The 15,487-nt window shown below is 40.3% G+C and overlaps 1 protein-coding gene across 2 annotated transcripts in view; it reads right to left on the reverse strand.

Annotated features, from left to right (window-relative positions):
- ARHGAP20 (Rho GTPase activating protein 20) overlaps positions 1-15,487 on the reverse strand; it is a 186,253-nt gene that overhangs the window by 24,741 nt on the left and 146,025 nt on the right. For both annotated transcript variants that reach the window (XM_077483975.1, XM_077483976.1), the window contains one exon: positions 9,981-10,169. In XM_077483975.1, the coding sequence (XP_077340101.1) occupies positions 9,981-10,169 (189 nt within the window). The remainder of the gene's footprint in view (positions 1-9,980; positions 10,170-15,487) is intronic.

Below are 15,487 nucleotides of genomic sequence, written 5' to 3' on the forward strand. Positions count from 1 at the left end.
GACTGGGCCATGTGACAGCTGTATATTAATTATATTAATTAGGAAAAAGGTACCTAGATGTTGTCTTTTATTAAAATAATTACAGTGCCATCATCCACATACAGAAATAGAATGGACAATGTGTTTCAGTATCACTTTAAGATCAGTACTGAATGCTTTATCACATAGGCCATTTACTAGAGTGATATAACAACTTCATCTCCTTTGCAGCCTCCACTGGAGACTATAGTCTATTACTACAGATACTAGGATAACCGATCAGGAAGACTGAATGTCTGCAATCTAAGCCTCGGCAGACATAAAGCCCATTTTTTTTGGCGTGCGTATTATATATTGTTCACTATCTTATGCCGCGTACACACGAGCGGACTGTATGGCGTACTTAGTCCGTCATACAATCCGACGGACAGTCCGTCATACTTTCGACTGAACGGACTTGACCACACACGGATGCACAAACAGTCAGTCGAAAGCTTGCGCGATGACGTGTACAGCACGTACGACGGGACTAGAAATAGGAAGTCCAATACACAGCAAAGCACCCTTCCGCCGTGTAAATCCTTTCTGAGCATGCGCCATTCTTAGTCCGTCGAACTAGCCTACTGATTGTCCGCTGAAACCAAAGTACGACGGACAGAATTTCGAAAAATCCGAAATACTTAGTACGCCAGACTGCATGCTGAAAAAGTCCGCTGAAGCCCACACACGAGCGGACTGTCCGCTGAAATGTGTTTCGACGGACTAAGTACGCCATACAGTCCGCCCGTGTGTACGCGGCATTAGGTTTACCTTGTACTTTTACAGACACCAGAGGATATCAATGTATACATACTGACTGCTATGTATGTTCCAAGTATATTCCATTTACAAATACTATATTTTAGTAATATGCTGGCACCATATTTTTCCGAATAGTATTTTTCAGAACCTCTAAATAGAACAAATATCACGTTGAGGCACCTCCTTTCATATTCACTGAAGGCCTCACAAGTAGTTGAGAAAAAGTTGGACCGAGCTTGCTTATATAGCTGAAGAAACTTATTATATCACTTGGATCTTTTAATATGGTACCAATAAATTGTGATAAATGACATACACATACCTAAACATCAAAGAACAAACTTAATTTTAAAACTAGAATGTAATACACATAATGTAGGAGTATAGGATATATGGTGCCCAATAATTCTTGGATAATGGATGACCTGATGTGAAAACCTTAATCAGATCATGTATTTGTTTATGGATGCCAGCCCCCTTCTCCACCCTATGATTAGTCCTTAACTATGATGGGCAGCCTCAATTACCAATTGTAAAGAGCAGTAGGAATTTAACAGGGTGCCCAATGTGTTGAAACGCACTTCATCAATGACCACGGTTAACTCTGCACTTTCTGAATGGTCCTGCCGTCTTCTGGGACCTCTGTGGAGGGGGGCGGAAATGTCGTAAGATCGTCAAGCAGCGATCTTACCTGTAAGTGGGAGCAGGTATAAATCAAAACCAGGTACCCACTACCCGAACCCAAACGTGCCAAATGTGGCAGGGGGGTGGAGTTATGAACAAGCGGAGCTTCCCCTTTTGGGTGGAGTACTGCTTTAATTATATATTTGCTTCATGTACTGTATGTATTATACTCAGGACTAAATATCCAATTAGTCATTTTAATATCTTTTCGATTCAGGCAAATAGAAAATATTGCATATGAATAATTCATATTTTCCACCCACAGCCAGCAGGTAACCAGCTCCGTAAGAGTGGAAGCTTTCTAGAAGTTCATATACAGTTGTGCAACAGACCTGAATGGCACAGAAAACAAATTTCACAAATTGTTGACTTATACAAGAGGGACACAACTCCTCTCTGAGCATTAATGGGGGTGTATGGCCTAGTCAATTATACACAGGCTGCCAGCAAGCATACACACACTGTACTGGACTGGCTTATTAGAAAGCAGAGAATGCTTTGCCAACTGAGAATATTAAATGTTTGCTTGTAAAATAATGGTTTAATGAAAATAATTTATATGTAAATATAATAAAACTAATTATATAAATTATCGGTCTACAAACTTAAAAAAAGCTGAATCAAGGCCAACCTTATTTACTTTTTAGTAAAGCCAGTTCAGCAAAGGATGAATTCCCATTTGCCTTGCTGAAATATCTGATAAAAAAGCAAGGAGAGCGAAGAAATAATTTTGCTCCTTGGCTTGCAGGAATGATGGCTTTGACCCCACTATTCAAATTGTGGTGTGAGATTATTTTTTAATTCAATGTGTATGTTTTTCCTTAAAAACATTGGGAAAATATTGTACGTATCTCCTTTTAATGGCAATAACATGCCTCATTTGCTCTAGTAAAAGCACACACTGCTGACATCCAAATACTTGCCTTTGTCCTGTGAGAGCATTGCAGCCAATTTATGTGTAAAATAAGAACAGCACTTTTGAATCCACCAACATAACAGCCCCACCAAAGAAAAGCTGGCCCAAATCTTTGACGTGTATGGTTACCGCCAAACGTTAGGAAGGACGGAAAATACAACCGTGTTCCTTTAACCCCTGTGGTAACCAAGGATTTTAAAGGATCTCCATCTTGACAAACAGAAAAGGCTCATGTTGCATGTTCCCCCTGAATATGACAGCAATCAGCCCCATATGTCATTGACAAAGAATTCCGTTTTTTTTTTTCTTTTTCTGGGTGTGGTGTTTCTAAGACAGCTGAAATATGAATATCACAGTCTGTTTCTTTTTTCTTTTTATTATTCTATATATTTCAGTATTGGATTTGCGCTGCCCCACTTGGGACTGGGTGGAAAGACCTTTACTGGAGGCTTTAACTTATAAAAATATTTCTCTACATAACCCTTCGGTAACCCTCTGACTTTTCAACAAAGGAGTACAAAGTCAATGCTGAATTTACAGTGCTGTATTGCACTTGGCTTTTAGGTGGGAGTTCAGAAAAAGAGAACAATAAAAAAAAAACAAATAAAATGAATAACTTTCTTATGTCACCTAGTCCTTTATTTTACCTTAAGGGCCCATTCACACCTCTCAGTGTTAACACACTCGTTAATGTGTGCTACGTTAAGGTCACCTATTCACTTTCAATAGGCAATTAACAAGCCTCAGCACAGGCAAAAAAAATATACCTGGCTATCTTTGGCAATGCAGAACACCACAGTGCACAAAGAATCCCAGATAACAAGCAAATGAGCTGTACGTTTGAAAATGACTTGCTAAGCTATTGCTAGACTTGCCAGGCTTCATAAGTTTGTTGCACAATTGCAGCAATTGCAGGATTCCAGATCAACTTTTTTTGCAAACAGTTCTTGTTCAGTTATGTTGTGCAATAGTCCTCCCACCACAGGGGTCACTGTCACTGAATTTTCATCTTTGCTCCCTGCTGTAGAGCTCTTGCTGTAGACTCACCACAGCAAACTTTGCTCTCCCTAGAGGCTTGTCATGCAAATTTGCTACAAATTGGAAAAGTGTCAACTAGAACTTGTGCTTCAAGTGCTCTGCAAATGTACAACCTGCCAGTGAAAAAGTGCAGCAAGTTGACCGACTTACAATTCAACAATGCCACAAATTTGTGACAAGTTATCCTTGCTATCTGGGATTCACACCTGTGCCAGTGTTGCTAACCTACCAGATTGAAATTTACTGACACGAGACCCAAAACTTACTGGCACTGTCAAGTTTTTACTGGAATATCTAAAAGTTACAAAATTGAATTTTTAAGTGCAAATTTCAGTATTTAGGCTACAAACAAGTTCAATATGCAATTAGCAAAGTGATCTAAGGTAAATATTAAGGCAAAGACATATTTCTTATTTTTCTTATTTATTTTATTTTTGATATACTAAATAAGTAGCTCAGGGACAGGAATCAAGAGGGCAAGAATGGGCGGTGCGCACACACATGAAATTGACTCTTACAGTGACACTGACAGCAGCGTGCAGCAGCACAGATGATGATGGCACCTCACCAACATGACACGTCCCCTCCTGGCATGGAGAGTCACAGGGACCCTCTCTCTCCATGCTAGGTGGTCCCTTCAGTCCACTCCTGGCTTGCCTTCCTCCTGTTCTGTAGACCTGCACATAAGGCTTTGGCTGCTCCGTTCCCTTGCATGACTTCACGTGGCACACTGCTGGCACAGGCCGAACACACTGTAGCAAGCACTCGGATGGTTTCGACCAAGCGTCACAGCAATGTTTTTTACTGGCAGCCTTTTTCTTTCACTGGCATTTACTGGCAGGAGAAAAGTGCCTATTTTTTACTGACTGCCAGTAAAAATACTGGTGGTTGGCAACACTGATCTGTTCATTGTGGTGTGCTAAAGCATGCATGTATACTAGGGTACAAAGTCCATACCATACATTACTTACCTTACTTAAGCCCCATACACACTATCAGATTTTCTGCTGATTTTTGTCTTCAGATTTACCAAAACCATGTAGTAAAAGGGCTTGCCTGACTGCATACACATTGAAACTCCTAAGGTTTGACCTCATATTATATGGTTTTGGTAAATCTGAAGGAAAAAATCAGCAGACACTCTGATAGTGTGTATGGGGCTTTAGTGTTGTGTTAATGTGCAATCATGGCTTTAAACTGATATTAACACACATAGAAAGGTGCTACCCAGATAGCAAGGATAACTTGCCACAAATATGTGGCAGTGTTGAATTGTAAACCCCTCATACACACAATCGGACTTTCCGACAATAAAACTGTGGATTTTTGTTCGAAGGATGTTGGCTCCAACTTCTCTTGCATACACACGGTCACACAAATGTTGGCCAACAATTACGAACGTTGGAACGTACAAGACGTATGTGATATCTCCATTACGATTGCTAGTTATATCTCCGGCTCGTACTTGATTCTGAGCAAGTGTGGCTTTTGTCTGACGCACTTGTGTACACACAATCGGAAAGTCCAACAACAAACATTTGTTGGCGGAAAATTTGAGAACCTGCTAGCCAACATTTGTTGGCGGAAAGTCCGCCAACAAATGTTCGATGGAGCATACACATGGTCGGACTTTCCGCCAACAAGCTCACATGCAACATTTGTTGTTGGAAAATCCGATCGTGTGGAGGGGGCATTCGTCTTGTTAATTTGTTACAGATTTTCACTGGAAAATTGTACGCTTGCAGAGCATTTGAAGCAGTTCTAGTTGACACTTTTCCAATTTGTAGCAAATTTGCGTGGCAAGTCTCTAGCAAGAGCAAAGTTGCAGCGGTGAGTCTACAGCAAGAGCTCTGCAGGTCTACAGCAGGGAGCAAATATGAAAATTTAGCCACAGTGATCCCTGTGGTGGGATGACTTTTAAGAGTCATGAAATGTGGACTTGCTGCAATTGTGCAGCAAACACGTGATGCCTGGAAAGTCTAGCAATAGCATAGCAAGCCATTTTCAACGGGAAGCACAATTGCTCACTATCTGGATAAAATGGCTGTAAATCTGAACTTTAAGAATGAGTTATACACACACATATGAAATACATATAATGGACTGTTTTAATTCCCATAGGATTGTATTATTCTGCATCTAGTTCTAAAATTTACACTGCTCCACCAAACAGCACAGCTCTTTATGGCAGGCCAGAAGACTTTCCAGTTCTAATGCCCAGCCTGTAACTTGACAGTAAAAAGCCAAAGCAGTACATTTATAAGCTCATCTTTGCTTACTTCTTCTGTCAGGATTGTTTGTGTTAACCCCTGATTACTGCAGTACAAGTGATTGGCCCCTTGGGTTGTTTCTCCCTGTCCCAGTCTAAGCTCTGTTGTACAGGGATTGCAAGTGGCTCATACTAGGCCCATAAGTCCCACAACTCCTTATAGAATCACTTTTTTCTCAGTATGGAATTCTGCCTGAGTAAGAGCTTATTTCTCATCCTGTAACCTGACGGGGGGGGGGGGATGTTACTATAAAAGCCGGCTTCTTAAGGAAATGTTACCCTATCAAGGTCTACGAACATTAAGAGAAGCCTGCAGATGGTTGATATCACCAATGTTCCCTGTCCTGCCTTAAATAGGTGAGTGCACTTTAGAAAGAAACTGGTATCCCTACACATGTGCATGCTCACAGGTCTTTTTATCATATTCACCAACAAAAGTACTTAAAGGTGCAGGTAAATCCATGTTCCCGCTGCCTGGACTGCTCAGGGCTGGAGCCGTATTTTTTTACTGTACTTTGCCCCTTGCATGAGCTTGACCAGAACATGCAGAATAAAGGCCTGATTCAAACATTTAGGACAATTATTATTCTTTCTATCAGGGTTTCATAGGAAGCAATGATGAAGGACATAATGAGGTTGATTTACTAAAACTGGAGAGTGCAAAATCCTGTGCAGCTGTGCATGGTAGCCAATCAGCTTCTAATTTCAGCTTGTTCAGTTAAACTTTGACAAAAAAAACTGGAAGCTGATTGGTTTCTATGCAGAGCTGCACCAGATTTTGCACGCTCCAATTTTAGTAAATCAACCCTAATCAGTGCTCCAGGCCTTGGTCAGACCAAGCAGTGAGATCATGACTCTGTCTACATACGAGGTCTGTAATTCTTCTGCCAAATTTGATAAAGTCAGTGGGGTCAGATAGGATTCCAAATTTTCCAAAAGTACACAAACTCTTTAAACCATTTTGCTACATTCAGAAGAACCTCATTTCTTTATTAATCCTGAAACTTTGTCCAGTCACAACTAGAAAAACTGTGACTACACGTAGCAGAAACAGATCAATCTTTAGCATCTGGCAAATGTGAGAAGGCTAGACACTGCGCATGCATGACAATGGACTTTATAGATCAACCTCCGTAGACAAAGTTATAATTAGCCGGCCTATGAAAGGTGCTTACCTGCTGCCATGGGGCATTGCAATCAAAAGCTGTGTGTTGGCTGCTTAACTCCTTCATCTGTGTATGTTATTGCAATACATTTCTATATGTAAAAGGCTAAAGTAAGTGGCTTTACACCAGAAGACTAAAGGAAAAGCGATATATTGTGAAAATCATATTTATATACAGAACAAAATCCTATGTGCTTACTTGATATATAAAATTAAATACCATCAACAAGGGTGCAACAACTAGTGGATCCATTGTGAGAGGAGGCGAGTCAACTACTCCTGCAGCAGCAAAGGTAAAGACAGTTTGTTGACATCTCCTGTGCTGCTGCAGAAATTTGGGTGTGTCTACATTGATAGGTGTACTACTCAGGTAGGCCTATTCCTACACCAATCCCAAATGTATATCTTAGTAGGACGGTTTTTCATCTACTTAGTTAAAGTGGTTGTAAACCCTTACATATACCCAGTGAAGGGACATTCCTCAGGTGATACACTGAGATGAGACAAAGCCTCCTACATAAGTTGTACCTGTCTATCTATACAGAATTTATAAGCTTGCCTGAGAATTCAGAAAAGAAGGGGAGGAGAGCTGAAGTTACACTCTGCAGAGCTCAGTGAGGAGAGCTCTGAGAGCTGATTGGAGAGGATGGGAGGAAAGGGGAGGGAAGGGAGCCCCGCCCCTACACACAGCACACAGGAACAGAGCTTAGGCTGTCAATCTGCTGGAGATCCCTCCCCTGTCACCAAAATTGTCAGAAGTGATTCATGCAGATAGCAGAGGAACCTATAGAAGGATATGCTTTGGTCATATTTCATGTCTGAGGTTTACAATCACTTTAATTGTTGTCTGGCCTAAGGGAATGTGAGGGCACCTACCTTCTTTAGAATATTTAGGAATAATCAAGCAACTCTGCAAATCAAACCTTTTTCCTTGCTGCCTTTAATATATAAATATAATAGCCCTTAATAAAACTTAGTAGAAATATACAGCTCTCCAGATAAGAAGTTATGTTAATAAAAGCATCTACAACATCCTTTGTATGATTACTAAGCTAGCTTATGATAGCTTTGCACATATAAGCAGGAGGCATGCACATGTAAAGGGATACTTGAAGTATGTTCTTTCAAATAACATTGGAAAACATAAAGGGTTTATTTAGTTAGTTAGTTTAAACACTTCCTGTCCTAGGTTAACATGGCTCACAAACTGTGATTAATTCATTCTCACACTAAGATAGGACTATGGAACACTTTTGTCAGTAGAGGCAGAGAATAGACAAGAAAGTTGACAAGATTTCTGCCAGGATCAACAGGTAATTCTTTGCACTTATTGAGCAGATATAACATTGTCATAATCACTTTAAATGGTATATTTAACAGACCCAAAGGGACTAAATAAGGAAAATTCATTTTAATAATTACATATGATTTAAAGTCCCATAATATGAGACTGATCCACACAATATGTGTAGCAATACACTGGTTGATAGCATTCCAACCTTTTTTTGGCATATGACAAAGCTTTTTGTACCATTTTTTGTACCAAATAAAAACAGTTTGTAAACAAAAAGAAAAAAAAAAGTATAACAAAAGGTTTTAGTTTTTAGTTTTAGTTTTCTCGCCTCGACTACTGCAACTCCCTCCTCATTGGATTACCTTTACATAGACTATTCCCCCTTCAGTCCATAATGAATGGCGCTGCCAGACTCATCCACCTTACCAACCATTCAGTGTCCTCCACCCCTCTTTGCCAATCCCTCCACTGGCTTCCACTCACCCAATGAATAAAATTCAAAGTACTAGCAATTTAAAAAGCCATCCATAACTCTGCCCCCAGCTACATCACTAACCTAGCCCCAAAATACCAACCAAGCCGCTCTCTTCAGTCCTTCCAAGACCTCCTGCTCTCTAGCTCCCTTGTCACCTCCTCCCATGCTGGCCTCCAGGATTTATCCAGAGCTTCTCCCATCCTTTGGAACTCCCTGCCCCAATCTGTCCGACTGTCCCCTAATCTATCCATCTTTAGGCGATTCCTGAAAACCCTTCTCTTCAAAGAAGCCTATCCTGCTTCCAACTAACACTGTTTTACTTCCTCCATCAGCTCATCCCCCACAGCTAAGTTGATCCTTCTTTTTTAGATTGTAAGCTCTAACGATCAGGGCCCTCTGATTCCTCTTGTACCAAATTGTAATGTAACTGTAATGTCTGCCCTCATGTTGTCAAGCACTGCGCAAACTATTGGCGCTATATAAGACCTGTATAATAATAATAAATAATAGTTTTGGTTAGAGTGGAGAGGGACTAGAACCACTGTCAAATTGTATTGGTGTCTGCGCCCTGTTAGGGAAATTCATCCTCTCTACTTGCTCTGTTTGCCGTTATCGCACAAAGTGAAAGAAAATCACAAATTTTTGGTTGCCACAGAACAGAAATCTTCCAATAAGGACACTAGTTCTGGTGATAACCAGTGTTTCCCTCACTTTTCAGGGATTTCATGTCACTTCCTGTTTGGCTAAGGGACAAGAAGAGAAGAGAAATCTCCTCAATGGGAACATGGCAAAAAAAAAACTGATACTTTTAGTGCCTTGGATATTTAAGGCTGCATACAAGCTAAATGGAACTAAATCCACTTCAGAATTTCATTTTACTTGTCTGATATTTATACTTGTCACAAATACGGAAGCAGGGCATGTATTATTATTGGTAATCCAGTAAACAAACTACAATTTCTTGCACAATTTTAGACAACAACACAAAAATGATCAACAATGTATTCCTTTTTAAATATGATATTTTTCATAAAACGCAGGGTTACAGTCCTAGCTAAACTGTGGAATGTTGCCCCTTCCCCTTTCCCTCCACACACAGAAGAATATCAATACAGAACGAGGAAAACATGTATTTCGAAGTAAACATATATCAGGATGGATTTTTAAATATTCCCTGTTGTGGTAATTGGAAGCGGCCTCAGAGGACGGTTTCCTGAAAATGTTACTTTTCTGAACATATGTAAACATGCCGTAAATTCTAGGAAAATACTTCAGGCAGCTGGAATGTGCCGCTCTCATTATGTCAGCTCGCAGGAATAACAGTAGGCTGAAAGGGCCCCTGTAACAAGCAGCACTCACCAGTTAGCGGATGGCATATGGCCATACGGCTGGGCTTCAGTATGAACTGACATTGCATCTCCCGAGGAAACTGTTCCATGAGGAAGGGCTCCTCCAGATTTAAGGGACAGGTAGGCTCCTTCCCTGTCTGAAGTTGTGGCAGTGCGTCACGAATATGGCTCATTTTTATTGAGAATGGGTATTCATGCCCTGAAGAAAGACAGATAAAATTCAGACATCATGTAAAAGCTATTGACCATTCATATAATATATATATATATATATATATATATATATATATATATATATTATATATGTATATTATACACATATATATATATATATACAGTGGTGTGAAAAAGTGTTTGCCCCCTTCCTCATTTCCTGTTCCTTTGCATGTTTGTCACACTTAAGTGTTTCGGAACATCAAACCAATTTAAACAATAGTCAAGGACAACACAAGTAAACACAAAATGCAATTTGTAAATGAAGGTGTTTATTATTAAAGGTGAAAAAAAATCCAAACCATCATGGCCCTGTGTGAAAAAGTGATTGCCCCCTAAACCTAATAACTGGTTGGGCCACCCTTAGCAGCAACAACTGCAACCAAGCGTTTGCGATAACGTGCAATGAGGCTTTCACAGCGTCCTGGAGGAATTTTGGCCCACTCATCTTTGCAGAATTGTCCTAATTCAGTTACATTAGAGGGTTTTCGAGCATGAACGGCCTTTTTAAGGTCATACCACAACATCGCAATAGGATTCAGGTCAGGACTTTGGCTAGGCCACTCCAAAGTCTTCATTTTGTTTTTCTTCAGCCATTCGGTGGTGGACTTGCTGGTGTGTTTAGGATCATTGTCCTGCTGCAGAACCCAAGTTCGTTTCAGCTTACACGAACAGATGGTCGGACATTCTCCTTCAGGATCTCTTGGTAGACAGCAGAATTCATAGTTCCTTTTATCACGGCAAGTCTTCCAGGTCCTGAAGCAGCAAAACAGCCCCAGACCATCACACTACCACCACCATATTTTACTGTTGGTATAATGTTCTTTTTATGAAATGCAGTGTTCCTTCTACGCCAGATATACTTGGACACACACCTTCCAAAGAGTTCCACTTTTGTCTCATCGGTCCACAGAATGTTGTCCCAAAAGTCTTGGGGATCATCAAGATGTGTTGTGGAGAAATTGAGACGAGCTTTGATGTTCTTTTTGCTCAGCAGTGGTTTTCTCCTTGGAACTCTGCCATGCAGGCCATTTTTGCCCAGTCTTTTCCTGATGGTGGAGGCATGAACGCTGACCTTAACTGAGGCAAGTGAGGCCTGCAGTTCCTTGGACGTTGTTGTGGGGTCTTTTGTGACCTCTTGGATGAGTCGTCCCTGCGCTCTTGGGGTAATTTTGGGCGGCCGGCCACTCCTGGGAAGGTTCACCACTGTTCCATGTCTTCGCCATTTGTGGATAATGGCTCTCACTGTGGTTCGCTGGATTCCCAAAGCTTTGGAAATGGCTTTATAACCCTTTCCAGACTGATAGATCTCAATTACTTTCTTTCTCAATTGTTCCTGAATTTCTTTGGGTCTCGGCATGATGTGTAGCTTTTAAGGATCTTCTGGTGGACCTTACTGTGTCAAGCAGCTCCTATTTAAGTGATGCCTTGATTTTGAACAGGTGTGGCAATAATCAGGCCTGGGTGTGGCTAGAGAAATTGAACTCAGGTGTGGACAACCACAGTTATAGTATGTTTTAACAAGGGGGGCAATCACTTTTTCACACAGGACCATGATGGTTTGGATTTTTTTTCACCTTTAATAATAAACACCTTCATTTACAAATTGCATTTTGTGTTTACTTGTGTTGTCCTTGACTATTGTTTAAATTGGTTTGATGTTCCGAAACACTTAAGTGTGACAAACATGCAAAGGAACAGGAAATGAGGAAGGGGGCAAACACTTTTTCACACCACTGTATATATATATATAAATTTATTATATATGTATATTATACATATATATGTGTATATGTATATATATATATATATATATATATATATATATATATATATATATATATATATATATATATATATATATATATATATATAGTATATAAATTTATATTTATTATGCATCTACAATTAATTATTTATATTATTATAGTACGTGATTTATATAGCGGTAAGAGTGCTTTACAACGTGAGGACAGACAGTACAGTTACAATAAATAGAGTGCAGCACTAAAAACATATTTGCAATATATAACACAATGCATATAACAGGTGCAAAGATTAATAAAGTGCATTAAGTGCAATCAATAGTGTATATAACGATATAGGAAATCAATAGCAAAATATTGCATACAAAAGAAATATGATTTTTTTTTAAATAAAACATGTACTAATTAAAGTGCAATAAGTTTCATCAATTGTGCAAAACCTAAAATGCAGCTAGAGATGAATTTCAAGCATAAATATCAGTGCAATATATATAAAGGGTGCAGATCTCTGCAAAAAATCATATGGGACTTAAGTCCATGTGTAAAGTCCATTGCAAAACCGTGTTTAAATGATCATCAAACACCCAGTTGTGTAACACCCACTAAAGTAAAAAATGGAGTACAGTTACAATGCAATTGAATACAGGAGGAATCAGAGGGCCAAATGTTAGCTGATTTAGTTGTTATTGTCTGAGGTTGTACTGAACACCTTTTTCTGCCTATGTGCATACTTACCTCCTTTGTCTATTGGATGTTAGCTTAAAGGCACGGGCAGCACTAGATTTTTCCAGGTACATATGTATACAATATAGTAGGCTGTCCCTGCCGAAGGGGGTGAGGAACGACTTTGGGGGGTGGGGGGGGGGATTGATGGTAAGCCAAGGCTAGTTTAGGGGGCCAGGGAGGAAGGCTGGAGATGTTTTAGAGAATTTGTGGATTGGTCCTTTAAAACCCACCAAAACTACTTTAAAGCAGAATTTAACTTAATCTTTGCCAGTAAAACACAAACCATCAAATATATGTACACATACTTCTCAACTTTTTGAGACAAGAATGAGGGACACCTATTAGCAAATGTATGTAGACATCCCTGCCTTCTGCAGACATACAAGCAGGCAGATTCGACAAAAAGTCCTTCCTCTCGCTGCTGCTGTAAGCAAAAGAAAAAACCCTGAAGACTGCTGGGATGTATGACGATGATATCCCACGAGTCTGCAGGTTGGAGAGGCAATGCCATTTTACCCCAGGCCATGAATGCGAAAGCAGATTGAGGATTACTAAAATGTTATGTTGCATGTCAGAGTTTAGGTTTGTCTTTCCCTTGACATCAATTGATTTTGGCAAATTATAAAATTTTCACCAAAATCTCCCAGTTTGGCCCGATCCCTAGTGACCATCTGAAACACAACAAATGATTTTAGCGTGACGATATCTGTATACATACAGCTAATTTTAAACCCAATGAGAGTAGGAAAATAACTGATCTGAAAAACGTTATTTGCATTTGCGTTTTTGGATCTTATCTATTTGTAATGGACAAATGTAGGCCCCGTTCTCTTTTTAGTACATACACCGTCATTGCTGACAGTTAGCGAATACACTGTAACAATTTCTGCACTCGTTAGCTTTCATTTGTTATTACTGGCACAATTTTTCTTTTATTTTCATAAGGGTTATTTTCAATATTTATCTGTTATATTTGGATTAATGTAATCTGTTTTGCTTCAAGTGCCTGGAAACTTTATACATCTGCCGAGGAACTTTTCATGTGCCAATGTTTTTTTGTTTTAAAATTGCCGCTACTTTTTTTTTTTAAATACAGTATAACACAGCATGTCTGCGGGATCTTGACGTTCGGGGCATGGAGAGAGCATGCATTTTCCCCTATGCCCTTTACATGTTTATTGCTTGAGTGACCTGTCTGAACCCTGAGCACAGGGTGCATGGGCGCAGTGGCGTTTCTATGTGTTTATACAGTATGTAAATACAGACTTTGAGAAGGTCTATATTTGCACAGAACCTTTGAGGGGGGGGAAAAGATGATCTACAAGGGTGGGGGGGACTACACCTAAGTTAATAAACTATTTAAATAGTAAATACTTTTAGGATCTAGTAAATACTTTAAGGCCAGCTTCTCACCTGTGTGGTGTAATAACGTACACACAATAATGCGCACTGGATTAAAGTGATTGTAAAGTCTCAAGTTTTTTTTTGTTTTTTTTTTAACCACTACAATACAGGGCACTTTCGCCCCCTTCCTTCCCAGCCCAATTTTCAGCTTTCATCGCTCTCGCACTTTCAATGACAATTGCGCAGTCATGCTACACTGTACCCAAATGAAATTTTTATCATTTTGTTCGCACAAATAGAGCTTTATTTTGGTGGTATTTATTCACGACTCCGTTTTTTATTTTTTGCGATATAAGCGCAAAAAAAGCAGAAATTTGGAAAAAAAACAATATTTTCTTTTTTCTATTTTAAAAGAAATCCAATAAAATCAAATTTTGTCATAAATTTAAGCCAAAATGTATTCTGCTACATGTTTTTGGTAAAAAAATTCCGTTAAGTGTATAATAATTGGTTTGTGTGATCACGGACATATGTACGCAAATGATCATGTACAGATGTGTGCAGGTGATCACGTACATATGTGTGCAGATAATCATTGGAACATGTGATTTTAGTGGGACATATGTGGGGGACATGTGTTTTTTTATTTGGGGACATGTGTGGTGACATGTGTATTGTGGTGACATGTGTGTTTACACTGTGTGGTGATGTGTGTTTACACTAGACTGGTGATCAGTTAGTAAAAAGCTGTAAAAACAGCTCATACTCACTGATCACCAGCCGGCTGCAGCGATCTGCTCTCCTCTCCTCAGCGATGACTTCTGTGTGAGGAGAGGAGGAGATGATTGCCTAGCAACCGGCTGTATGTTTACATCACATGACGGCTGTGATTGGACACGGCCGTCATGTGATCAGGAGGGCCAATCACAGAGCCCTCCTGCCGATCCGAGATGCGCCGTGTCCGGATGACACGAGCACATCCGGATCGCGCCGCTGCGCGGGTACGCGCGCGCGCGATCCCTCTCCTTCTGAAGGACGTTCCTGAACGTCCTATCAGAAGTAGACGGCTCCCACCCGGCCGTATATGTGCATTGGCCGGGTGGGAAGTGGTTAAATAACAAACATGTTATACTTACCTCCTATGTACAGTGGTTTTGCACAGAGCAGCCCAGATCCTCCTTTTTTGCTGCTCCTAGCCCCTCCCTCCTATCGAGTGCCCCCACAGTCAGCAGCTTCCTATGGGAGCACCCAAGTCGAGTCAGAGCTCCGTGTATCCATTCAGACATGGAGCCCCGACCTGGCCCCGTCCCCTCTCTCCCCTGATTGGCTGACTGACTTTGATTGAAAGCCATGGGAGCCAATGGCACCGCTGCTGTGTCTCAGCCAATCAGGAGGAGTGTCCCGGAGGGCTTAGATATTCGTTGACATCACTGGAGAGAGATGGGGCTCAGGTAAGTAATTAAGGGGT

This window comes from Lithobates pipiens, unplaced genomic scaffold, assembly GCF_037356315.1.
Source record: "Lithobates pipiens isolate NorthernLeopardFrog02 unplaced genomic scaffold, aLitPip1_a1.2 Scaffold_16, whole genome shotgun sequence".
NCBI classification, from domain to species: Eukaryota; Metazoa; Chordata; class Amphibia; order Anura; family Ranidae; genus Lithobates; species Lithobates pipiens.